This window comes from Sphaerodactylus townsendi, linkage group LG08 (assembly GCF_021028975.2).
Source record: "Sphaerodactylus townsendi isolate TG3544 linkage group LG08, MPM_Stown_v2.3, whole genome shotgun sequence".
In the NCBI taxonomy this organism is placed as follows: Eukaryota; Metazoa; Chordata; class Lepidosauria; order Squamata; family Sphaerodactylidae; genus Sphaerodactylus; species Sphaerodactylus townsendi.
Window position 1 is genome coordinate 72,418,721 of NC_059432.1, and position 25,662 is coordinate 72,444,382.

The 25,662-nt window shown below is 41.0% G+C and overlaps 1 protein-coding gene across 4 annotated transcripts in view; it reads right to left on the bottom strand.

The window, feature by feature from the left end:
• Window positions 1-25,662, bottom strand: part of PAK2 (p21 (RAC1) activated kinase 2) — a 41,790-nt gene that overhangs the window by 12,539 nt on the left and 3,589 nt on the right. For 3 of the 4 annotated variants that reach the window (XM_048505561.1, XM_048505563.1, XM_048505564.1), the window contains exons 2-6: window positions 8,719-8,929; window positions 4,956-5,056; window positions 4,369-4,519; window positions 1,629-1,660; window positions 100-201 (exon numbers count right to left, since the gene is read on the bottom strand). In XM_048505561.1, coding sequence (XP_048361518.1) covers window positions 100-201; window positions 1,629-1,660; window positions 4,369-4,519; window positions 4,956-5,056; window positions 8,719-8,905 — 573 coding nt within the window. In that variant the 5' untranslated portion in view covers window positions 8,906-8,929. Of the gene's footprint in view, window positions 1-99; window positions 202-1,628; window positions 1,661-4,368; window positions 4,520-4,955; window positions 5,057-8,718; window positions 8,930-22,956; window positions 23,145-25,662 lie in introns of all 4 variants that reach the window. The other variant, XM_048505562.1, reaches the window with a different exon arrangement.

A 25,662-nucleotide genomic window follows, 5' to 3' on the forward strand; every position in this document is an offset into this window, starting at 1 on the left:
ACTGAGATCTGAACTAGATGCTTGCTAATTTATAGGATATCTGCAAGAGAGCTACACAATGATCAGAGCAGTAAGAGAAATGATAAAACTGCAACTAACTGATTTTGTATGATCTGGCCGTGGAGCAATAACTGGAGGGGCAGCTTCATCATCCTCTTCTTCTTCAGTTGTTGTGGAAGGCTCTGATCCTTTTGCATTCGGCTGTAAGAATTTTTAATAAGAAGAAAATAAAATAAATTAAGCGCTGTTATTGAGTTCATAGAAAATTCGCCATAAAATATATGCTAAAACAGTAACACTGCACACTACAACGGAGTTCAGAATACTGTATGCCATTTCAGTTGTTAGCAGCCCTAAACTGACATTTGGGATGCCTGCACCAGTGTTGCCCGAGCCATCCATTTTTAATGTGTTGAATCTTAAGGTTGCATAGGGCCTATATTAGTAGAGTTCTGGGTACACAAGTAAAAATCACAGAAACTGTGCAACACAAAATAGAGGCATACGTTTTGAGCTTGTACATCCTCTGTTCTGTGCATGCAGACCCCTTTGCAACCATGAAACCCATGGCATAAGAAAGAGCCTGCTGGATCCATCTAGTCCAGCACTCTGCTACTCGCAGCGGCCCACCAGATGCCTTTGGGAGCTCACATGCAGGACGTGAAAGCAATGGCCTTCTGCTGCTGCTGCTCCCGAGCACCTGGTCTGCTAAGGCATTTCCAATCTCAAATCAAGGAGGATCAAGATTGGTAGCCATAGATCGACTTCTCCGCCATAAATCTATCCACGCCCAATTTAAAGCTATCCAGGTTAGTGGCCATCACCACCTCATATGATGGCATAAATGGGAATCAATAAATAATAAATACAAAATGGGGCAATCACAATTACACGCCTTGCACACATTTTGACTAACTACACAAGACTAATATTATGTTCATTTAAAAAAATCAAGAACGTCCAATAGTCCGAATTTTTAAACAATTTGTTTGGACATCAAATATTTACGAACATTGGTATGCATATAACTATAAGCTCTGATCACCGCTGATACCTCTAATACTAGAAGTGTGGCCTAGAAAGAATAACGGTTTAACTATAATTAAGTACATTCACTCCTGTCTTTTCAGTGACGTGCACCTGCTTTGAGACTTGCATACAGAAAAGGCCTTCACCATCTTTCCAGGTGACATCCCTGAGTCATCAGGGAAGGTCATCACATGTACTAGGGTACTTACTGCATGATGCCAAGCTGCAGACTAGCAAAACTGATCTCATAGCAGACACAGTTTCAAATAAATGAGTACCACAAAGCAATTCAACACCACAGAAATTACCTGTGTATTGTAAAATGCCACACATACATCTATATAATGGGCCCACTCTCTACCTTATATGTTCTTTAGGTAACTGTCAAAGATGTTCTCGTCATAACTAACCATTCAATCCTATCTGCTATTGAGCTCCAGATAAGATGTGGCTGTGAATTAGTTTACAATGTAATGCTTAGCATTACATGTTTGATGAACTACAGCAATATTGTCTGTGCCAAGTTGCTACTATAGAGGAATGTTATGGGACTGCGTCAAGCAAAAGAGTACTCATTAAGGAATAATGAGTCCACTTACCGCAGGCACTCCTGATGGGAAGCCATCTTTGTCTAGGAGAGAGAGAGATTTCAAAATTATGTCAAACATTCCCATCAAGATATTTTAAACTGTCTGTTATATGGGAACATTGAAATATCTGAAAAGTGTTGAGACCAGAGCACACTTACTGCAGAGGTGTTCCTGAAGACTCTTACTCCAAAGGTGGGGGTTAAATTGAAATGAAGCTATGGATACTCTAGCCTTCTTTCACAAGCTAAGTTCAATGTGTCAGCTTTCATCTCAAATTACTATACAACTATACTACATTGTCTCAGTTTTTCTGCATACAACTTCTGCATCAAAACTATGAGCTGATGCTAGAAAGTAAAATGGTCTTATAACATGAAGTAAAATCGATATAAAATATTTCATCTGTGGGAATTTAAAATAAAAGAAAGACACCTGCCTTATCATTTATCAATATTTAGAACAAGAATGGACCCTGAATTTTAATTTGCATGACTGCATCTGGGGCCAAATGTCAGTGCTTTTTTTTGACAGCATGCTGAGTGAGATTTGCAGATTAAAAACTCAATTGAAATGTAGGATGATTTCAGGACTCTAAAGTTCCTTGCATCCTACATCAGAAATTACTGATGTATATCTTTCTGAACACCAAGGTAATTTAGGAAATATTTAGGATTCCATATGCTTTACATGGGTAAGAAATTGCACAGTCCTATTATCAACAGCAGCACACTAGGTTTCAGAGACATTAAAATGTATTTACGCTGCTTCAAGTATCTTTACACTGGGCATTTATCCATCCAGTAAACAAGGGAAACCAAAGTAATGTATCAGCATTTATAAATGCAACTCACACTGAGCTAAATTTAGTTTGATCGCAAAAAAATCTAAAGAGCAAAACAACATATAGTTCTTCAAATGGATAAATCTTCACATTCATATCTAACTACTTAACACCTTGCCAAAGCTGCTAAACTCTTGTAAGTCAGATCACAGCACACAAACCTTTTCTCAAACCTCAAGAAAGCATATAATTAATAAATGATCTGTGCTCAAGGAAAGCCAGAGTAAATAGAGTTTAGTGGTTGAAGGTATAAAAACAGACAGAAGGCTGAATAGAGGATAGAAGGGCATTCCATACTAGTGAATTGCAAGGGGAAAGGATCACAGAGAGTACAAGGGTATCAACTTCCATTGAAATTGATGGGCAGTAGGATTGACAAAAAGAAATACTGAACTTCTTTACTTAAAATGTGGAATCTGCTACCACAGGGTGTAGGGGTGGGATCGGTGGGATTAGACAGATTCATAAAGATCTATCAGTGACTACTAGCCATGGTGACTCAAGAGGCAGTAAACCTTTAAATATCAGTCCCAGCAACATGAGGGAAAGGCCTTTATGCCTTGTTGGCCCTCCAAAGTAACTGGTTATTGAGTTGCACAAGAGTCAGGTTCGGCTGGCCGCCACTAGGGCCAGGGCTTTTTCGGCCCTGGCCACCTGATGGAATGAGTTTCCAGCTGAGATCAGGGCCCTGCAGGACATTTGTGAGTTCCGCAGGGCCTGTAAGACTGAGCTTTTCCGCCAGGCTTTTATATCGTGCCAGCCGGCCTGACTGAAACATCGCTGCCTCCCATGAGTGTCTGGTTAGGGTTTTATCGCCATTTGTCTTTTTATTGTTATTGTGAATGTTTTTAAATTAAACTGTTTGGCCCAGGCACCAGAACTCCAGAAGTTTGAAAGTATCTGAGGGAATAAACAGTTTTAAGAACCTTTCCTGATTATCCAAATAGCACTGTTTGCATGCTGAGGCCCATGGGCCAATGGCAGCTTTCTTTTTCCTTTCCATCTCTCTGCAATGGTGCAAAAAACTCCCCCTGCAGAAATGCATGCCAGACACTGGCTGGGAGAGAATCTCCAGATAGATCTCCCATTTGTTGCCCTGGAAACCAACCCACAGGGCATGTAGAGCAGACTTCCAAGGCAGGAAGACTGCAGCCAGACCTGCTTCAGTAATGCAGGAAAGGTGGGCTTTAAGTAGCCTGACCCCCAGAAAGCTCACAAGAGACACCCTGAAAAGGGAAGGGGGGATTCTCTGATTTGAAAAAAAAAACCAAGCCTGTTTAAAGGGACTCAAAGCAGCTAGCCATTGTGGAAGAGTTGCTTTAAATTTTAACTGGTCAAAACATGATAACCTGAATAGCAGTTCAGGTTATTGTGTTTTTAAAGTATTTGGCTCTGGAGGTTTTGCGCGCCTTAGTATTTGGAGCAGATTTAAACCTGGAAAATGCTGAATAGGGCTTTTTTCAAAAAAATTTCCCCAGATTCAGCATTACTGAATCAGCAAGCCTAGTATGCAGTCCTTTGGATCAGGGTTCAGACTAGAGTGCTACCTCTTGGCCACAGATCCCCTTGATACCTTCTTAACTTCCACCTGGGTACTCTTAACATAACAGGCCCAGTTTTCCAGCTCTTTTTCCCATGGGCTGTGATGGGTTTTCCAGGCTGTGCGGCCATGGCCTAGCAATTTTTGATCCTAACGTTCGCCATGTATCTATGGCAGGCAATTTCTGTGTCTCTTTTTCACATATTTATATCATATCAATTATCAGCAGTTTTTTTCAGTTTTCCATACACACCTGACTTTGCAGAACTTCATTACGTGTTACGCATCACATTTAGAGGGTTTTTACCACTGATCAAAAGCAGTCTGAATTTTCCCATGAATTTGCCCCTAGTATACTCAAGTCGCACCTGTAGCAGATAAGCTGAGATACTTCTGTTTTGCTGTGTCTTTAGAATCATAGAACTTCAACACATCTAATACGGCCTGAGGGTTCTTCTTTTGTTCTAGCTTGGTGATATTTGAGGTTTGTAGCAGCCGAGCCCACTGCTCTGGCATTCCCTGAAAACAAAAGAAAAAATGTACAATATGTTACTTCTGAATTTATGATAGTTTATAATCACAGGTTAAGAGTTCAATCACTGGCTCAAATGCCAATATGTGATGCAAAAAAAGACAAAATAATCAGTTTCTTCTTGATGTTCACTCTGTTGGTACGCTGAAGAAAGCAGCATTGGGCATCCTCCACCCCACAGCATTGAGATTTTGTACAGAGTCTATTTTAATTTTTAAATTTAATCAACTACAAACAGGGCTTTGATTTTTCTGCAAATATCCTATACAAGTAATTGGGAGAAATTTTTGTGTTTCAGTGGCGAAAAATGAAAACCTTCTATGAGGTTTTCTTGCAACAAGAAAGGGGGATCTGAAAATATTCTTTCTTATAACAGCAATATGCCAAGCACACTCTTAACAGAGACAAGTGCTGTATACTTACAGTGAACTCTCCAGTAACAGCATCAAAGCCAACATGAATGGTATGTTCAAAGTCTGATGGGGGTGAAATTTCAGGCCTTTCTTTTTCCTTTTTCCTGCTCCCTACAGGAGTAACAAAATATTTCACCAAATATTCAACACAATGCAGCAGCTACATAGTCCCTTGATAAATCTTGACAGATTAGACATAATGGGCTCCCTTACAAGCAAAAAACCTTAAGATTTTCAGATATGTACTTTTACTTTCGATTGGGTTTTTTAAACAACGTTATTTTTTCTTCATATCTGGCATAAGAGTACCTTCAAAAGGAATGGAAATAGTTTTTCTAACCTTTATGACATGTGTTGATATTTCGCTGGACTATCTGTCTCCATACTTGCATTTCAAACCAGAAAGTGACCATCTGAAACTGGTTTCTACACGTCAGCTCACATAAATATAATGTTTTGAAAGCAAGTATATTTGAAACCTATACTTTTCAGCTCAGGTCTAAGCTTACAATTAAGTGAGCAGCTAAAGACTATAATGATACATATAAAGCAGGGTAAAAAGGTAAATACTCTTCCTTTTTCTTGGTCATTTTCTTCAAAACATTTAGCTAATTTTCGCAAATCCCTTTCATATCCACCAACCCTCAAAATAACCCTACACGCTTCAAATAGCACAGACTAGTAACACAATTACACTAATCTTACTCAAAAGTTTAGAAACATTGAGTTTAGAAACATTTAGTAATACAAAAGTTTGTGCATCTGATCTGTAGCAATGGCTCCTATTTCTTCTGGAGGGCCCCTTAAAGATCACTGACATTGCAACTGCTTTTTACGCACAACATGCTAGATTCAATCTCCAGCATCTCCTGTTAAAGGATCTGTGACGGCAGAGCTGACAAGTACCCCTGATCTGAGATTTCCATTAGAAGTTGCTAGTCAAATGCTAAATCATTCTTAGTATAAGGTGCCTTCATATGTTACAACTCTTGTTTTAACAATCCTGGCAGAATGTATCCAAACCTGTTGTGCTCAGCTGCCCTTTAATTCCATAAGCAGTGCGTGGAGCGACTTCTCTTTCCAACCTCAGCTGGAAAAGAGAAACTTGCTGCAGATATCCTGCAGATTCAGAATCCACTATTACAGACGTGCAAATTACACCATCCATCTCCTCCTTCATGGACAGATAGTCAGTCCCAAAGTGCTGTGTCCAGAGGAGATCTTCAAAGAGGGGCAAATTACTGCCCCCAGTCTTTTGAGCGCAGGAAAATGGTAAAGAGGCAACTTCCCCCCCATACCATTATTCCAAACTCAGTCAGGCTTCTGGAGTTCTAAAAATGCCTTTTCCCACAGCTGCTCTGTGACTGCTGGTCTGGAGAACCCAGATCAACCAAGTAAAAAATGTAACATGTAGTTTGGCCTTGGGCTACAGGGTTCCACATGAAAGGATGTCCACTGACTGGCTAGACTGATCCTCCAGTTATTTAAAAGACTGCTATGCCATCTTTCCATCAAATTCAGGTTCACCAGGGCAGTAAACTTTAAAATAAAACATTAAAACTTTTGAGACATTAAAAAGGCCTTTAAAATAAAAATACATAAGATAGTTAAGCAATCAAATAAACACAAAACAAATAAATACACCAACACACAAAGACCTAATGAGCAGCCAGAGGCAGAAAAGCCTGAATGTTAATTCCTCACAGAGCCTGGGTGTATGAGTGACAGGCTGGAAGTAGGTGGAGTTTTAGAAGAAGTTAGAGCTTCTGACAGGATTAGAAAGAATTCAACTCTGGGTTCCAGAGAGAATCATTTTTAGTGTCTGTGAAAGACCTGTAGTGTTGGTGAGAAGAGAGTCCTGGGGGAAAGTGTCCCTACTCTAGCCAAGGAGGGAATTTACTTCTAGGGAGAAAAAAATTCTAGCACAGGTTCACAGAGCAAAGCTAGTTCATTCACTTGACAGAACTGAATGAACTGAAAGTGAAAGAGTTGGTATCACAGGAGTATTAACTAGTCAGAAGGAAAATTTACACCCCAGGTGAGAAAAGAATTCCCTCCCCTAATTCTTTAGAAGGATTTACTTCCAATGCTGTGAAGTGACTCTAAGGTTTGGGATGACTGAAGAGAAAGGGAGCTGGGAGAATACTCCTTCCTATATAGTTCATATGGCACCAGAGTTAACACATGAACACTGAGTGCTACCTTGGGTTAAATCTGTGAAATATCTTGAAAGTCTTATCATATTTTAAAGCAACTGCGATCAACTGAAATCTTAGCAATCTGCCAAGGACCATTTGTGCTGAACTATGAAAAAAACCCTTCATACTTGTATATAAATCTGCTTCTTTCTTTATTACCAATATTCCTTCCTATCCTATTAACCTGAAGTGTTTAATAAAATTCTACTATTTATTTGTGAAACTTTAAAAAGCTTCTTGTGTGGGTATGTGAGGTAAAAAACAGAGAAAGTGTTCCATAAACTGGTTCATTTATTTTAAAGAGATACAGGTTGGTGTGTGTGTCTGTGTGTGTGAGTGTGTGTGTGTGTGTGTGTGAGAGAGAGAGAGAGAGAGAGAGAGAGAGAGTGTGTGTGTGTGTGAGTGTGAGTGTGTGAGTGTGTGAGTGTGTGAGTGTGTGAGTGTGTGAGTGTGTGAGTGAGTGAGTGAGTGAGTGAGTGAGTGAGTGAGTGAGTGAGTGAGTGAGTGAGTGAGTGAGTGAGTAGCTGACCAGCAGCACAGATCAGAAGAAAAGAAGATCTTAGGAGAATTAGGGAACATTCTTTGCCTCTGGATACAAGAGCATGGGAATTCTATCCCTCGTGATCTCCTGCCTTTACAAGGGCTAGTAAGAATTAGTGAGGGAATGCCAAGCAAAACAAAAAAGTCTTCGTCCACTGGCGAGAAGACAATGATAGAGGGAAATAGACAAATACCCCTGGGGAGGGAGTTCCAAAGTTTTGTTGTCATGACCAAGAAGGGCCTTTCTTAAGTTACCATCTATCTAGCCTCAGATGGTGGGGCACCTAAAGCCAGGCATCTGAAGATGACGTGAATGGTCAGGTAAGTTCAGGAAATAGGCAGCTTTTCAAGTATACTGATCCCAAACAATATAAGGCTTTACAGGTTTATTCCAGAACCCTGAATTGGTCCCGGAAACAAACTGGAGCCAGTGTAGATAGAACATGGCAGGAATAATGTGGTCCCTTTCCAGCCTAGGAATGGCCATAGCTGGATCAGCAGCTGAAGCAGATAAAAAGAGCCGCTCACCACCTGTTTATCAAACACAACACCCGGGCCCAGCAGCAACCTCAAGCTACAAACTTGTTTCTTTGGGGGACACAAGATAGAGCTAAGTGTCATCTGCAATTCAGCCCAAATCTCTGGATGACCTCTCCCTCACAGAGAAGCAGGAAGTAGCTCTGCTTTGTTCATCTACTCAGGCATATTCAGCAGAGTTCCTTCCCCCCAATTCCTGAGACACACAAAAAGCAGACACATACCAAAACGTTTCCGATGCATTCGCCCTGCTGAGGGAACCATGATGGAGCTGGCTGTCACTTCTCTCTTTCAGTCCCTCTCTGTGCTATACGGAAAGCACACAAAGACAGAAGCAGCCAGCCCACCATCGCATATGCAACACAGGAAGTCAACTTCCCAGACTTCAGTGTTGAATTTCAATGCAAGAAAAAAGACACGGCCATCACAAGCATTAGGCAACTTTTCTTCCTGGCAAAAAGGAACCGTGTCTCGAAGCCACAAAACACTCCATCTTACCTTTCTCAGTGCCGGAGAAAATAGAGATGATTTTGTTCCTAGGTTTCTTCTCTTCGGGCACAGAAGGCAGGGGTTTCAAGCTATGATTAGCACACAACGGGTCTTTGCCTCCTGAACTGAAAATAGTACTGCTCATCCGAACAGGTGGTGCTGGGGGCTTGTCTTCAAGTTCTCCGTTGTCAGACATGATACTTAATGGCTAGACAACACACTGAAATGAAAAAGAAACACATTTAGTCTGTACAAATACATCAGTGTAATACAACCATCTTACATCTTGTTTTCTCTCCTCTCCTCTTCAATCTCTATGCCAGAGTCAATGCTTTGCCATCTAAAATTTTCTATGGAAGATATCAAGATGTTGCATATTCAGACAGGCACTGTCCTTGCATATTCAGACAGGCACTGAAACTATTCTGCATGCTTTGTTTTACTGTCCCTTTTATTTGGAAATTCAAACAAATACTTATTTCTTTTAGTAAACAGGACAGGGCTTTACGATTCTGCAAAGCTGTTTCTTCTCTGGAATAATTCCAATCTTGAAATGAGTGGGAAAGCAGTGAAGGTTTTGCAAGACACTATAAAGCTGCATCAAGATAAGACTGGGAGATAAATTGTTGTTTATTTTATCTGTAATGTGTGATTATGGCTTACTCTTAATTTTGCTTATAGTTTGATCATAATTATTTAGTATGTTGTATATGCCAATAAAAGTTTTCAGTCTTTTCTGTCAATCTGTGTCTTACACCTCTAAAATTATTCTAGGGGAAACAGACTTGAACAAGCTCAAGGACACTGTGAGCACATAAGATGAAGAACTTAGGGGTCCCAGACTTGGATGATATGTGTTTCCCTTCTCCAGAGTTATGTATATGCAATCTTTCCATTATTCTACAAGACATCATTGGATGGACACACAAGATTTTTCTCACCCTACTGCAAAATGAAAGGCAGCAGCCTTGTGAGGGTCCTTTGAAAAAAATGAACTGAAGACTGAGGGATACCTTGCAGTTTAGTATCTTAATTTCCGTGTTAACATTTTTTTACAACCGGCAGGGGGCTAAAAGCTGATTTATTCCCCAAGGCTTACAAAGTCTTGTAGCCAAAGCAAACTTTTTAATCACACTTCCAATTGCCAATCAGTAGCCCTGCTGGGCCAAAGCCCCACCCAGCCCCATCATTTTCTAAAAGCACTTGGTAGTCTCCAGGAAAGATGTTGGTAGGGGCTATAGTATCCATATGCATCACATTGGGGGCCCTGAATAAAACAAAGGGCATATTCTAAGCTCAGTAGGGATACCATTTTTTCTGGTATTTTTTGGATTTTAGCCTGAAAGTTTCCAGAAAAGCCAAAAAAAGCCAAATAGCCTTACCAATAAATGGGGTTTTCTTGCTTTTTTTCCCAGATATCCAAAAATGTCCAGCTCCATTAAAAACCATGGGCTCTGGGGACAGTTCTGGGCTTTGGGGACAGTTTTCAAGGTAGAGGGACCAAATATGCAGCATTGTTGCAGGTGAGTCTCCTTAGAACCCCCAAGTTTGGTAAAGGAGATGCCCCATCTATCCAATGAAGTTTTCAATTGATTCTGAAAGATTAATGATACCCCATTCTGAATGCATTTTCTCAATGGACCAGAAAGACTGAAATAACATTTGCTGTTCCTTAACTTGTTTCTTGTTTTGGTACGCAAGGTCTGTCTAGTTCTTGCATATGAAGGAATGTGAAGCAGAAGATTTATAAATTATACTGGAATTCTAATTAACTAATACTGCAGATTGCCTAAAAGGTACCTAAAATAATATTTCAAAATGTTGCCTTGAAAACATTGTAAGATAGAATAGTTTAGATGACTGTTCATTTTCTTAAACTGTTCAACTTTCCCATCCAAAAAACTAAAAATGATAGAAAGTTTCCTGTATCCCTCCTAATCATTCACCTGAGAATCTGTCTTTCCTCCCTTTAATGAACACTTTCTCCCTGCAAACTCATTCATAATTCCCCTGATCCCATCTCACCCAAATCAGTACAAAACCAGGATTAAAAGTTATTTAATACAGGATACTGAAATACATTTTAAAAGGCACTTAAGCTCAGAGCAGGAAAATATTGCACTAAATAATAATCTCTCTCCAGTGATTTTAAACTGAACCAATTTGCATTTTATTCAATCCAGCTGCCATGTTGTATTGAGTACATTCAAACCAGATCATTTCTTCAGAGAGAAGCGATTTAATAATTCCAAAACTCTAGTTCCTTTCCACCTAATATTCACTATCAATAAGATGAATACAACCTGTATTTGGTCATGCACCAAAAACAGATTCTGAACTTGCAAAATTCAAAGTAAACTATTTGGTACAAGAACCCTCAAGGATCTCATTCCATAGAGTGAGAATGACAAAGAAGGCATGGGCTCTGGTTGACACTAGCTGGGCTAGAGTAAGTGAGGGAACCACCATGAAGCGGCAGCCCGAGGGCCACAGCTGGGGCATGGAAATATGGGGGAGGAGGTGGTCCTTTGATAGGTGACTTTTAGATTGCGGACTTTAAAGGTCACAACCAGCCCCTTGGACACTGAAACAAGCTATTTTAAGATACAAAAGAGATGTGCCTAACAGCTAGGCCCTGACAATAATCGGGATGTTTTCAAGGGCAATCCAACACAGAGTGCATTAAAGTAGTCCAAATGCAAAGTTACAAAAGCATAGGCCAGTATGGCTAGACCAGTTGTGTCTAAGAAAGGAGAGGTGAACCAATGAAAAGGATAGAAAGCACTCTTGGCAACTATCCCAGCATGCTTGTCAAACAATGAAGGATTCATGAGTATCCCCAAGCTCTTAAACTTGGGCCCTTTCTGAAATGAAGCACTACAAAAAAAAGAGGCTGCACCATCCCTCAACTAAGTTCCCCAGCTATCACTAGAAAGGCTAGGCTGCTGACATTGAAGCCAACATTTTACACTTTGACTTAATGTTAATGCTGGAGTTTAGGTGAATAGCTGATATCCTACTATGACAACAGCAGTCACATACTTTAGATTAAAAGCATTTATATTCACACATTTTAAAGTGCAGGTTGAAACTTCCCCATCAAGAAAGGATGCACAGGTGAGAGAACATCCTTGATTTCTGAAACAGTGAGCACTATAATTAGAAGGGCACAAATCAGAGAGCTGACCTTTAATCGAGCAACAATTGCTCTGCGCTGTTTAATGTGAGAGACAGAATCAGTTTCTGCCCAGTTTTCTTAGAGGGGCAGGAAAGCTTTGGCCTGTGTCTAGACAGCTGGCCCTCCAAGGTAACTTACTTGGCTGCTGTATGAAACCAGAAACAAGACTAGATGGACCACTGGTTTGATCCAGCAAGACTCTTCTTGTGTTTTCAATACACACAAGTTAAAAGTTTGATACTTCCATCTCTCATACAAAAAAAGCACTTTTCTTTTTGAACTGCCGGCATCCAGATTTCAAATACTTGTATACTGCCAGCCAGCCAGGCTGCCTTATGCTTTGTCTTTTTTCAACTACAGAGAACTCTCGCCTGTGTCTCAGTGTTTGACAAAACTGACCTCTTTCTTTATTGAAGTACCACTGAAAAAGTCTTTTACCAAGACTGCTCATGGTGTAAGAGGAAATCCTCTTATGTATAGTCTTCTTAAAAACAGGAAGTGAATTACAGCAAGCCATTTCCAAACACCAAATTAAAATTATGTACAAGATGTAAGAGAATAATGCATAAAAACACAAAATATATCCTTCCTTCTACATAGCGGCAATGGAATATCTGATTGATTAAGTACTGTCTGACATCCGAACACGCACTTTACATCAGGCAACACAAATGTGTTGAAACAAAACTACAAACTAACTATATTAAGAACAGCATTTCTCTAATAGTAGAGAACTTTAGGGCTAGACCAGATTGTCTTAATATCATGGTAAGAATTTAACTGTCTGGATTACTAACTATAGCTTTTACTGCCCCCTTCCCCAATTAGTCACTCAATTTCCTGAAGTTCCTAAGCTTCATTCCATTTGTGAAAGGGCATTTTTGCATGCATGACATGTCCACAGATTCCTCTTATCCACTGCAGACCCCCATTTTGTAGCCCACACTGCTCCGAAATATCCACCAACCCACAGGAGCTATCTTTCAAGGCACACAGCAGATTGCACTAGGAAGGCAGAAATGGTACACACGATGCATAAGATCTACAGTGCTTTTTAGGCTTTCCCGAAACCTTTTCACTGTCTCTGCAGACAGACAGTGTGGTGTAGTGGTGAAGTGCAGTGGACTCTAATTTAGAGAACTGGGTTTGATTCCCCATTCTTCCATTTGCATGGTGTCTGGTAGGAATCTGGTAAACTGATTTGTTTCCCGGCTCCATGCAGAACTCTCTCAGCTCCATCTACCTCACAAGGTAGCTGTTGTGGGGAGAGGAAGCAAAAGGAGCTTGTAAGCCCCCTTGAGTCTCCTTAAAGCTCCCCAAGAGAAAAACTGAAATATATTTATGTTCACTTCCCTATCAAGCAAACTTATTTTACTGATTTGACATAAAATATCGCATTTAGTTAACACATAAAATGTGTTATGTGGGGTATTTATGGAATTTAAAAGTATAAATATCTTCATTATCTATATAAAAACCTGTAAGCATATCCAGGCCTTGAGAGTTGCAAACGGCACCCTATGGTCCCACAGCACATGTATCTTAATTTTTGCCATCTGACAGGTAGAAAAAGAAATGTTAAAAGTAGAAAATTCTGTAGTTAACAAATTATTTGGACACAAACACTCATTATGGGCATGAATATCAGTGTGCAAGCAGATATTTTGCATTCTCTTCTCAAGCCTTCACATCTCAGGGTAGGCTGAAAATGTGTGAACACAGCATCCTGTTCCCTCACATCTGCAGTCCCTCAGCAACTAGCAGTTAGAGACGAATTCCGTGTGGCAAAGTAGGAAGGAGAGCTCAGTGGTTCCCAATCTTTTAAGTATGGTGAGCCACAAATCAAACTTACTGGGAGCAGTGGCTCACTTTAAACAATCCTACACCATGCACAAATCAATAACACTGAAAAAGCCTGGGACCCACTTTCACAGACTTCACAGTCCACTTTTAGGCCAGGACCCACAGGCTAGGAAACACTCATCTGGCAGATAGCTAGGGCTGCCAGACTAATCTTCCTTTACCCATGGCAGTTCCCTTACCTAGTGAGAAGTACATCAATTAGGGAATGCTCATTGGTACTTACCTGTAAAGGGTTCTTCTCATCTGAGCAGAAGAGGACATCTGGGTGTTTTCCAGTAATCAGTCAGGGAGGCAGGAATAAATTGTTCTTTTGCCTCCTAGGTCTGCTGGAACACACCCACTTCTCCTCCAGTTCTGGAAACTCCAACAAGCAGTCTCATGCTGCAAATTGGAAAACCAGTGCTCTCTCCCTGAAATTAGCACTTAGAGAGGACTAGCGAGAAAAAATAAGGAAACACAAAATACAAAACACGAACAGAAGAAGCAGAAGCAGAAGAAGAGTTGGATTTATATCCCCCTTTCTCTCCTGTAAGGAGACTCAAAGGGGCTTACAATCTCCTTTCCCTTCCCCCCCTCACAACAAGCACCCTCTGAGGTAGGTGGGGCTGAGAGAGCTCAGAAGAACTGTGACTAGCCCAAGGTCACCCAGCTGGCATGTTTTAGAGTGTACAGGCTAATCTGAATTCCCCAGATAAGCCTTGTGCCAGTATAACTACTCTTTGGGGTGCTGTGGATTTGGACAAAAAAGAAAGAAGAAAAAAATTCTTGTTGCCTATGAAAGGCTTAATTAATCTTAGGCACGAAGGTGGGATCAGTTCTGAGAACCACCTTATCCTTGTGGAAGATGCATAAGGACGGTTTAACAGACAGAGCACTCAATTTGGAAACTTGTCAAGCCGATGTAACTACTATTAGAAAGATGGTCCTCATCCTAAGATGTTTTAGGGAAATGCCTGTCATTTGCTCAAATGGGGAAGTAATGTCTGGTGGGCTTGTCTTTGAGATGAGACACCTTTTGATATGAGAATGTAATGTACTCCAACTGTCTAGAATAGATCATGGACCACAGAAGCTATGACTGCCACCTGCCTGTGAAGTGTGACAAAGCAGAGACCAGAATCAAATTCATCCTGAAGGAAGCCTAAGACGTCCCTAATGTCAGGAGCAATGGGATCTACCTTTTTTCTCCAACACTACCTAATGATGGCCTTCCAGGGGGTGTTATAGCTTCTCCTTGTAGATGCTCTTCTGGAGTTGAAAATCAAGTTGGTAATCTCCCAACTGTTATTTCTTGCGAACAAGATCCCCCATTCAATCTCCACATGGTCAAGCTCTACCACTCTGGCTCTGTGTGACATATAGGTCCTCGATGTAGATCTTTGGTCTGAGGAAAGAATGTTGAAAAAACTATGGACATTGTGGCCACCAAGGAAGTACCAGGATCACCTCCACCTTCTCCTCTTGAATTTCTTTAGGAGTCTGGGAATAACCTGAAGTGGAGGAAAGGCATACAGAAGTCCTAGATAGATAATGCAGCCATTGCTTCCGCCTCTCAATGATGAAACTGCAAAAGAAATCCAGGTGCTTGGTTGTTCAGACTGTATGCAAAAAGATTTAGGACTGGTGTTCCCGTTTGTTGTGAAATCTGAAGGAAGGCCTCCCTCTTAGAAACCATCCTTCGGAGAAAGCTGTTGTCAACTCAGCCAGTATGCCTGGATGTTGTGTTTCCCCTGAATAAGCTCTGCAAGTATGGGCAACAGGTGTTAGTTCTACCCAGGAAGAGATCTACCCCACTTCCTTTGAGAGCATTGAGGATTTGGACGTAAGAGTCATCCAGCTGGGGTTGGAAGTACTAAAGCACTAAATAGATGGCGCTCAGTTCCAGAAGACTGAGTGGTAGACTGGTCTTGAGAGACGACCAGACACCCCAGACTGGAAGATCCTCCAACATTGTCCCCCAGCCTAAAAGGCAAGAATCCATGAAAATCTGTTTGGTGGGGCTGATCTAAAATGATTTCCCTTGATTCAGACTGAATCACTTGATCCAGGAAAGGAGGCTGACCTTGACTGGACAAGGCATCACCAACGACAAGTGAAGTTTGTTGATAATCTGAAATTGGAAAGGGCTGATGAACCGCTGAAGGGATCTGGAATGGAAGCGTCCACATTAAACCACTTCTGAGCAAGCAATAAGAAGTCCCATCAGGCTGCAGGATAGGCGGGAGCTCTTCCTGCTGTTTATGACAGCTAGCATCTGCTCTTCAGCTTTAGCTGCTTCTTGGCTGGAACAAACAGTTTGCACACTGATGCATCCGACAGAAGCCCCAAATGCTTGAATGTTTGGACTCTCCATGCAATTTATCAGGAGTCCATGTTACTCCAAAAGGATTGTCGAAGGCTTTCACAGCCAGAGTCAACTGGTTCTGGTGGGTTTTCTGGGCTGTGTGGCCATGGTCTGGTGGATCTTGCTCCTAACGTTTCGCCTGCATCTGTGGCTGGCATCTTCAGAGGTGAATAACAGAGGGAAGTCTGTTACACACTGTGTAATCACTCCCTGGACTGATAAGCCCCACCCACAATACAATACTATCAACCACATCTTTGCATAACAAGTTCCACCCAAATACTTACTGATTGGTTCCCCTCCCTGGGGCATGGATAATATATATCCCAAACATTTCCTTTCTCTGGACAGTGTGTAAATTGCCCTGCGTGTTTTCAATGTGACCTTTCACTATCACAAAAAGACTGGCATGATCTTAAGGATTTGACTAAATAAAGGTTTGGGATAGACAGTAAAATCCAAGTCAGCAGCTCCAATCTGGACAAGAGTGAAAGGTAACAGAGAAAAAGTTTCCCTTCACACTTTGATATTTTTCATAACTCAGTGCATCTTAGCCTCATTCACAAAAACACACCTGACACCTGTACAGACCATACACAGCAACAGCACAAAAACACACAGTGCTCCCTTACATTATACTAAGCTAAACCTTGAGTCTACCAAAGTCAATGCTCTGACAGGTGGCAGCTTTCCATAATCTCAGGTTGAGATCATTTATATCACCTTATCATTTTAGGTGAAGATTCTGAGAACTAAGCCTGGGTGTATACAGAGCAGGTACTTTATTAACAAGCAATAGCCCCTCCCCTAATAGCAGTCCTTCAATACGGTACACATTCTACAGGGAAAAAATAATTAGGTCAGCCATGAAAAGTATCTGCCCTTTCTCAAGCAACCAAACACAATATAGTGATTTCAGAGATGCAAGGAAGTATCTTGTGACACCTTACGGACCAATATATTTATTGTGGTGCGTATTTTTCTGGTTTATATACCACTTTGCTAGATGTAAGAAGAATGTCTACAGTTGGCTGATGCTCTCATATATATAGTCACAGAAAAAAATTGGGAAAAATATGAAAAATCAGTAGTGCCTTCACCTTCAAAACGTTCTAAGGTTTCAACCAACATATGGTACCTACACCATTATGAATCTGCCTGACCAATATAGTCATCTTCAGATGCTCTGCTTCAGATGACCCCACCTACTGAGGTTAGGCAGGTGTCATTCCCATGTACAGGTGTGAAAACTGGTCAGTGAACAAAGCTGACAGGAAGAAAGCTGATTCATTTGAAATGTGGGAGTGAAGAAGAGATTTATGATACCATGGACCACCAAAAAAGACAAATAAGCGGAATCCAGCTCAGAACAAGCTGGAACTCTCCCCTTAGAAGATAAAATGACTACACTGAAGCTATCAAACTCTGGTCACATTATGAGAAGACTGAAGGAGGAAGAGGAAGAAGAGTTGAATTTATATCCCCCTTTCTCTCCTGTAAGGAGACTCAAAGGGGCTGACAATCTCCTTGCCCTTCCCCTCTCACAACAAGCACCCTGCTGTGACTAGCCCAAGGTCACCCAGCTGGCATGTGTGGGAGTGCATAGGCTAATCTGAATTCCCCAGATAAGCCTCCACAGCTCAAGCAGCAGAGCAGGGAATCAAACCCGGTTTCTCCAGATTAGAGTACACCTGCTCTTAACCACTACGCCACTGCTGCTCCACTGGAGAAGACAATAATGCTAGGAAAAGTAAAAAGCAGTAGGAAAAGAGGAAGACCCAACATAAGATGGATTAAATCAATCAAAGAAGCCACAGTCTCCAGTTTGTAAAACCTGGACACTGTTGTTAATGATAGGACATTCTGGAAATCATGGGTGAGGGCCTTCTACGTCACTGCACCAAAGCACTCCCCGCAGGGAGACAATGCCCCCTCCTATTGCCATCTTCCGCCAGCAGGTTTATTTGGCATTCTCTCAGCGATTCCTCCTTCCTGACAAATGTTTTCAATGCCCTTTTTATTTCTGTATGTATTTTAACTCCATTTTTAATTTGTTTTAATTATGTGTTTTGAAGAGGCCGATTTTAACGGCTTAAATTTTTTATTTTTATCTTTTATGTCTCAAATTGCTGGGCTTCTTGAAGACCCTTGTAAGGCCAGAAAAGCAGGAGACAGATTTTGTAAAATAAATATAACACAATTTAATCATGCCAATTTAACACTGATAGCAAGAGAGAGATTTGTGGTCTTAGAACCTAGGCGAACAGAAACAAATCTGCTGTTCATCAACTGCATGTTTGAATAATTTTGAAATTTGTGCTTATTGTTGAAAAAGAACGGTGACATACAGGTCAGCATCAGCAGTATCTGCGAGACTTAAAAGTTCTCCTATCGCTTTCTGATTGCTGACTTTTTATCGTTCCATTTAAGACCTCATGAACAGATCTCAGCTTGTTCATGACAGGTTAATCACCAGGCTTAAGTATTCCCTTCCTCCCTCTTTCCAACAGCAAATAATAATCTTGACATGAGCTTACTGTGAGCGCTTTCAGTAACTGAGGCCTGTTTCCATACCAGTAAACAGGATTTTAAACTGTAGTTTAATCCTGGTTAAGAATCAAAGTTAATGGGACAGAAACAATCCCTCAGAGAAGGTACTCAGACATAGTGACTAATTATAGCTGGTTGAGATATGAATTTCACTTTGGCCTAAAGCACACAGAAGAGAAGTTAGTTGCTCTCAAGCACTTGTGTTTTGCTGATGACTCTCTCAAGCATGCAGTACTCTACTTAAGGCTTGGTATATGAATGCTTCTAGGTAGCAGAGAACAATCAAAGTGACTGCCATGAATGTGACACCTAGGAGAGGAAAGAGACTTGGTGATGCCACATGCTATAATAGATGTGTCTCTTCCTGATAAGGATAGGAAAAAAGGAGTGACAGGGACAGAGGTGTTAAATTCCTTGGAAACTAGGTTTATTTTTGCAGGCTGCTTTTGTAGGGTCCCTCTTGGCTGAATGCATCTTGGGGGTTGCTATCACCATATGAAACTAACAAAGTGCAGACAGCCGGGACAAACACTCAGGGTAATAAATAACTGATATAAAGCTACAACTTTCAGAGTAAAGATCTTACCCTGCAACAGTGAGGATATGTCTAGTCAAGGGAGAGAGGAATGCATATATGCCCCTTTACCTTGTCAATCTGATGCCATGCATGAAATATATGTGGACATTTTATTTTTAAAACATGTCTTTTTTATTTTGAATACTGGAAGTTTGTTGTCTGCTAACCTCACCTGAACACCACTAAAATGGCAACAAAGGGGGTTTGTCAGTAGACTGCTAGATCCCTGGGAATGTGCAAGCGTGGTAAAGCTAGTAGAGTGAAAGGAGATGTGAGTACCAAGTGGAGTCCATAAAAGGCAACATAGATGGAGAGAACTAGCCTTCTTAGCAAGAAATACTCTTAACTGCCCAGCTAGCAACAGAAAAGATACCCAAAGAGCAGGAAGGAACCCTTCTGGGAGTCCAATGAGCTCAGGAAAGTGATGTACCACTGGACAGAGAACCAGGACAGCTGCTCAGCATCTCAACCTCTTGGAGGGCCCAAACTGTAACAGCAGTCGAGTGTCAGCAGAAGACTCTGCAATATTTACCATGCAGGGATTATGATGACTGGCAATTCTCTACCGAGTGTACACTCAATGGTAAACTTGATTGTATTTGTGTAATGTATGCAACAGTCTTACTCACAAAAGGATGCCGTCAATGAATTCTAAGCCAAAAGCTGGATCAAATGAATTTGTAACGTTAGTTTTTCAAGCACTAATTTAGAACATTTTAATTTCCCTCTGAAATGAAAAACATTTGATGCTAACATATTCTAAGTGCCAAATGTACCAACAAAATGTTCTCGGTTGCATATCGTTGTATTATGACTTAGAATGAAAAACAAAACAAAGCACAAGCATTTCACTTATAGAGACCCTATAATACTAGGTTCTATAGATACATACATATGAATTCAGGAATTTCTGCAACACAGAACATACAGTCTAACTTTCCTTCATTATTGAAAAGGCATTCAGAGATGCACAAGGCAGCTTGCCCAGCAAACACCGGAAAATGAAAGACAGACCATGGAATTAGGCCCAAATCTCCTAAATCCTAGTGTATTCACCATGGGCTTCCTCTGGGACAATACTGCTTTACAGATTCTGAACCAACTCCAACAACTATTAGATCATTTGCATTTTAATATTTCAAAACATTATCCGCCTGGGCACCTGCAAAAAGAATACAAAAGATTTCATTAATACACACACCGCTGGCCATTTCTAGCCTGCAGGATGGTTAAAGTAAACCATCAGCCTAAGACCTTTTGATACAGATAACTATCTAGCTTCCATGAGAAAATGTCTATGTGCCTTTTGTTGTATAAACTACCAATAATGGCATTAACAGAAATCTAAAGCATGAAATAACCTTCCAGAATACATGATCTATTACTATTACTTTTGACCAGCACTTTTACCGGCAAGTTCTTCCTATTTTGAACAATATTTGCATTTGTTAACTGAAAGGGAAAAAACCTGGAAGAGGACGGCATTTATTATTTGCTCCTCTCCCCCAAAACAAGATAATACTCCCCAGTTGGCTCTCATTGACTCTTTACCTGTTTCAGCTACGAAAAATCTCCAGCATTATAATTAAAACAACTGCCACATTTTTCTCAGCCTTTTCTAGGATCTGTCCAATGATTTTTTTAACCAACTCCTTCTTGAGTTTAACAAGATGTTTCCATTTTTTGTTCTTTCCAGAGGGGAACCTGACACCAGCAGCATTTTAAATCGGCATATCTGCTCAACATTCTACACAGGATGCTTACAAGACAAGGTTCCAAGACAAGGTTGCAACACATACACACATTTTAAACAATAACTCTGTTGAAGGCTTCTAGAGACTCAAAAGTTTGCCCACTGTTTTCATTATTTTGTTTGGTCCAATAAAACATCTTACATGGCTTTTATTCAACTACATTCTTTAAGAAAACCAAATCTTCAACCACTTTCAATCAAACGTCTCGACTCCAGTATTTCCCAGTATAAAGTAAGTGAACCAGTTATGCATGATCTGACTGCTCTTCCTTCTGACAACGACTTCCATTTTATGGTCTTCAGAATGGGTCACTCATCTTCACATATTACAGCTGCATTCTGATGCCACAACACAATGCAACAAAACTGTGTTTGCTATGTTTGTGAGTGCTCTTTGTTCCTCCCACCTCCTTTGTGCACAGAACTTGATCCAAAACTTCAGGCTGACCAAACTCCAGCTCACAAGAAAACTTAATAAAGGCTCCTTGGTAAACTATCAGCATTCATTTGAAAACAAACCAGGACTCTGAACCTCATTTTAAATGCAGGAGTTGTACCATTGTCTGAATGCAACTTACACCCATACAAGAGGTAGCTGTAGATCTCTACTAAAGAGTTTCTTACTTATGCTTGAAAATGCACCATATTTAGAATACTAAAGATAAATATGAGTAAGTTACAATGGCTCCAGACACTAGATAATTAGTACTTAACGTGTATACAGTAACATGACCAATGTTTTGATATGACTGCTTCAAACTGAGAAAACCATTATCTATAGGTAAAAGAGGGCCAAGAATGGTTTTGAAAAGATGTAACATACACACATTTTCTTCCCTGCTTAAAAAGCCAGCACATTCTCTAGAAATAGAGTGGATGCAAAATGTTCAAAGATCACTAGCAAGACAAAGAACTTCTACCAATCCTATAAATTAATAGGATTTGATTCCCAGCTCTGCCGGAATCAACCTGGTTTGATTCTCCGCTCTGCCGGAATCAACCGGGTTTGAGTCTCCGCTCTGCCGCCTGAGCTGTGGAGGCTTATCTGGGGAATTCAGATTAGCCTGTACACTCCCACACATGCCAGCTGGGTGACCTTGGGATAGTCACAGCTTTTCGGAGCTCTCTCAGCCCCACCTACCTCACAGGGTGTTTGTTGTGAGGGGGGAAGAGCAAGGAGATTGTAAGCCCCTTTGAGTCTCCTGAAGGAGAGAAAGGTGGGATATAAATCCAAACTCCTCTTCTTCTAATAAGCAAATAATTAATAACCATTTCATTTCTTCTTACTCTAAAGGGTTGCAGGTTGACCTAATTAACAAAACACTACTTTCGATCAGAATTTACTGAGCAGGGACATACTTTCAAAGCCTCACTTCCTTACCTACATGCCCACATTCCTTTTGTCTTATGATACCGTTGTGCCTAATGCCAATGTGGACAAAGGATCCAGTTAACTGATTCTGTCTGCCAAGCTTTACCCTCACATGGCAAAAAAAAACCCCTACCATATCTCATGAAATATTATTTGACAAATGCTAAAGGCCTAAAAAGGAAAAAAAATCTTAAACAATCAGCACCCTACTGTAACAATCTGCACTCACAATTAAATTTTTAAAATTATTTTTGTTAGGGAGAAGCTTCCAGTCAGAAACCAGATTCAGACAAGCTGATAGAATGAAGAACTGTAACCTGGAGATAAATGGGATTCCCCCAATTATGGGAACTGGCTTGCATCTCTGGGGTTCTCCTAGGTCAGTGGTGGCGAACCTATGGCACTCCAGATGTTCGTGGACTACAGTTCCCATAATCCCCTGCCAGCATGGCCAAATGGTTAATGGGAATTGTAGTCCATGAACATCTGGAGTGCCATAGGTTCGCCACCATGGTCCTAGGTTCAGTGGTAAGTATGGAAAAAACCAGGAATATTTTCCGCTAGCTACACTTGACAAGACAACTGAGGCCTCATCCCAAAAGAAGCCTACCTTGGACTCATAAGATTTCAGTAACTATCAACAAGCTTCATGTTGCATCCTTGAGCAAGGTGATCAACTGGGAGATGGTTGGACAACTTCAATCATTTCTGGATAAAGTGGATTGTTTGGATCCTTTCCAATCTGACTTCAGGTCTGGTTATGGGATGGAAATGGCCTTGATCACTCTGGTGGATGACCTGTGCCAGGAGATTAACAGAGGGGAATATGACCCTGCTGATTTTCCTTGAAAATCGATATTTTTTCAGGTTCAGGTTTATCAAACCTGGAAATTTTCAAAAAAATGAAAAAAGTTGATATTACATCATGGCTTTTTGGAATTTTTTGAACATTTTCACATTATTAAACACAAACCCAAAAAATATGCTTGCCTCCAGATTCCACATGGGTCTGGGAGGCAGTAGGAGGTGCAGAGTTGAACCTGTGCTGCCTGCTGCCTCCGAGGCCATGGGGAGAGGCAGGCAGAGTTGAATGCTAGGTTCAGTTTTATACTGCTGGCTCCACCTCCAAAGCTCCGCCTCCGACCATGATACTTAAAGCTGTTGAATCCCAGGCAACGAATAACTGTTGTCATTCTCTGTTCCACCCACCCTCTCCCTGCTGCTGGGCATATGTACAACATCCCTGTTTTGAAAACAGATTTGTGGCACAGGACATGCTTGCCTCTTACAAGCCCTGGGTCCTCTGATTTGCTCAAAAGGACACGCCCCCCCCCCCCCCCGCAATCACCTCTGTAGAGAGACTAAATCATGTGTTTAATCTGTCTACCACTAATGCAGCCTCAGTTCCAAGGCCCCCAGAGCCCCTTCTTGATTTTAACTTGACACTTTTGATCAGTCCTGTAGGTCTTTCCCCATTTGAACCCATCCTCCCTAACAGCAACATGTTATGGAACCCCTTGGCTTAGTGCTGTCTCTCCCTTAACTGTATCTGAACTTGACTTCCAATCTCTTCCTGCCTGACTTGATGCCCTCCTGACCTCCTACCTTGTCAAAAGGCCTCTGAATTTTTTTTCTCATTTCTTTGTTTAATAGGTACGTTCTTTGGGGGGGGGAGGGGAATCCATGTCTTTCATTTTTCTTTTCTGTGCCAAATGCAAAAATTACTTAATGGGATTTTATTTAAGGAACAGACTACAAAACTACATTGTTAATGGAAAATTTAAACAGAGTGAATAAATAGCAATAGCAAAATAAACCAGCATTGTTTCAGTTTTGTGTCCAATAGCTGCAATTTTAAAAGTAAACCTACAGCAGGTAGTTGTTAAATAGCCTTCCTGGTTTCAGGTTTCATCTTGGTTTTGTGGTTTTGAAGTAGATACCAGCAGCTATGCTTGAAAGAAATGCATGTGGCTAAGCTAGTATTGACCATTGAATTACTGTTTGTTCTTATGTGAAATTAAGTTCTTAAAGGATTGTGTCACCCCTCCCCCATGTACAGAAGCCCCAAGATGATCTTATAACTGCAGCAATGATGCACAGTAAAAACCATTTAAATTAAATTATGCAGAAACCATGCTGTTCAGAGTATTATGTAGCTTACTTAGGTTACACCAATGCAACAGTGGTAGCTGTTATTTATGGTTACACCAATGACTAAAGGCATTCCTTTTCACATCTTCACCCAGCAGACAACCCATTACCTCTTACAGGAGATAAGAGCTAGCAGGTGTGTACTGAGCAAACATCCAGCCTCAGTGTCTGGTAATCACTCTCTTAAAGGTAAAGGTAGTCCCCTGTGCATGTACTGGGTCATTGCTGACACATGGAGTGACGTCATATCACAATGTTTACTAGGCAGCTGGTTTGCCTAGTTTACAGGTGGCTTGCCATTGCCTTCCCCAGCAAGCTCATACTCATTTTATCAACCCTGGAAGGATGGAAAGTCAAGTCAACCTTGAGTCAGGTACCTGAAACTGACTACCATTGGGACTGTACTGAAGTCGTGAGCAGAGCTTTGACTGCAGTACTGCAGCTTACAACTCTGTGCTACCTGCCTCTACACAGCTAACCTGGACTTCCTTGATGGTCTCCAAGCTGGTTTAAGTTACCAGATGAAGAAATGGTCTCATATTCCACTATGGCAACTGAAATTGTCAGCATCTGGGAGAAGAGGATTTGGGGTAAGGTACCCTAAATTTGCAAATTATACCCCATTCCAGCATCTTGAGCAGGTTTCTGGCAAGTTAGCATATAAATTCCCTAATAAAACTGCTTTCACTACCATTTCAATGAAGCTCTGGAGTAACTTCCTGAGTGAGGTCAGAAACTGTTTCCCATCATTAGCATCTGAGACTCAGAATTGCCAACAACCTGCAATGTCCTGCCTGCTGCCGTAAGAGCTTATGGGCTGTTTTCACAAGGCCCTGTTACTGATCTCCATGCCTTGAAAAGCTTCCCCAGCCTATTTTCATACATTAAGCTTACATTAGCAATCATTACGTTGTCGGCTGTGGGGAAAATTTGTACCTCAATGCATGTGCCCAGAGATCTGAAAGCAGTTTTTGGAAAAAAGATCCCCCTCCCAAGTCAGCACTGGGAGAATGGGAGCAGCCAAGTCCCCTTTGATCATGCCAACAACTAGCATAATTGACAATTCTATCCGAAAGGAACATTTTGTATCATAATCATAATTTGAGCTAGATTCTGATATCTACGAGCTCCTTTGGGAGCTAGAGTACCACAGAAAAGCAGGGTT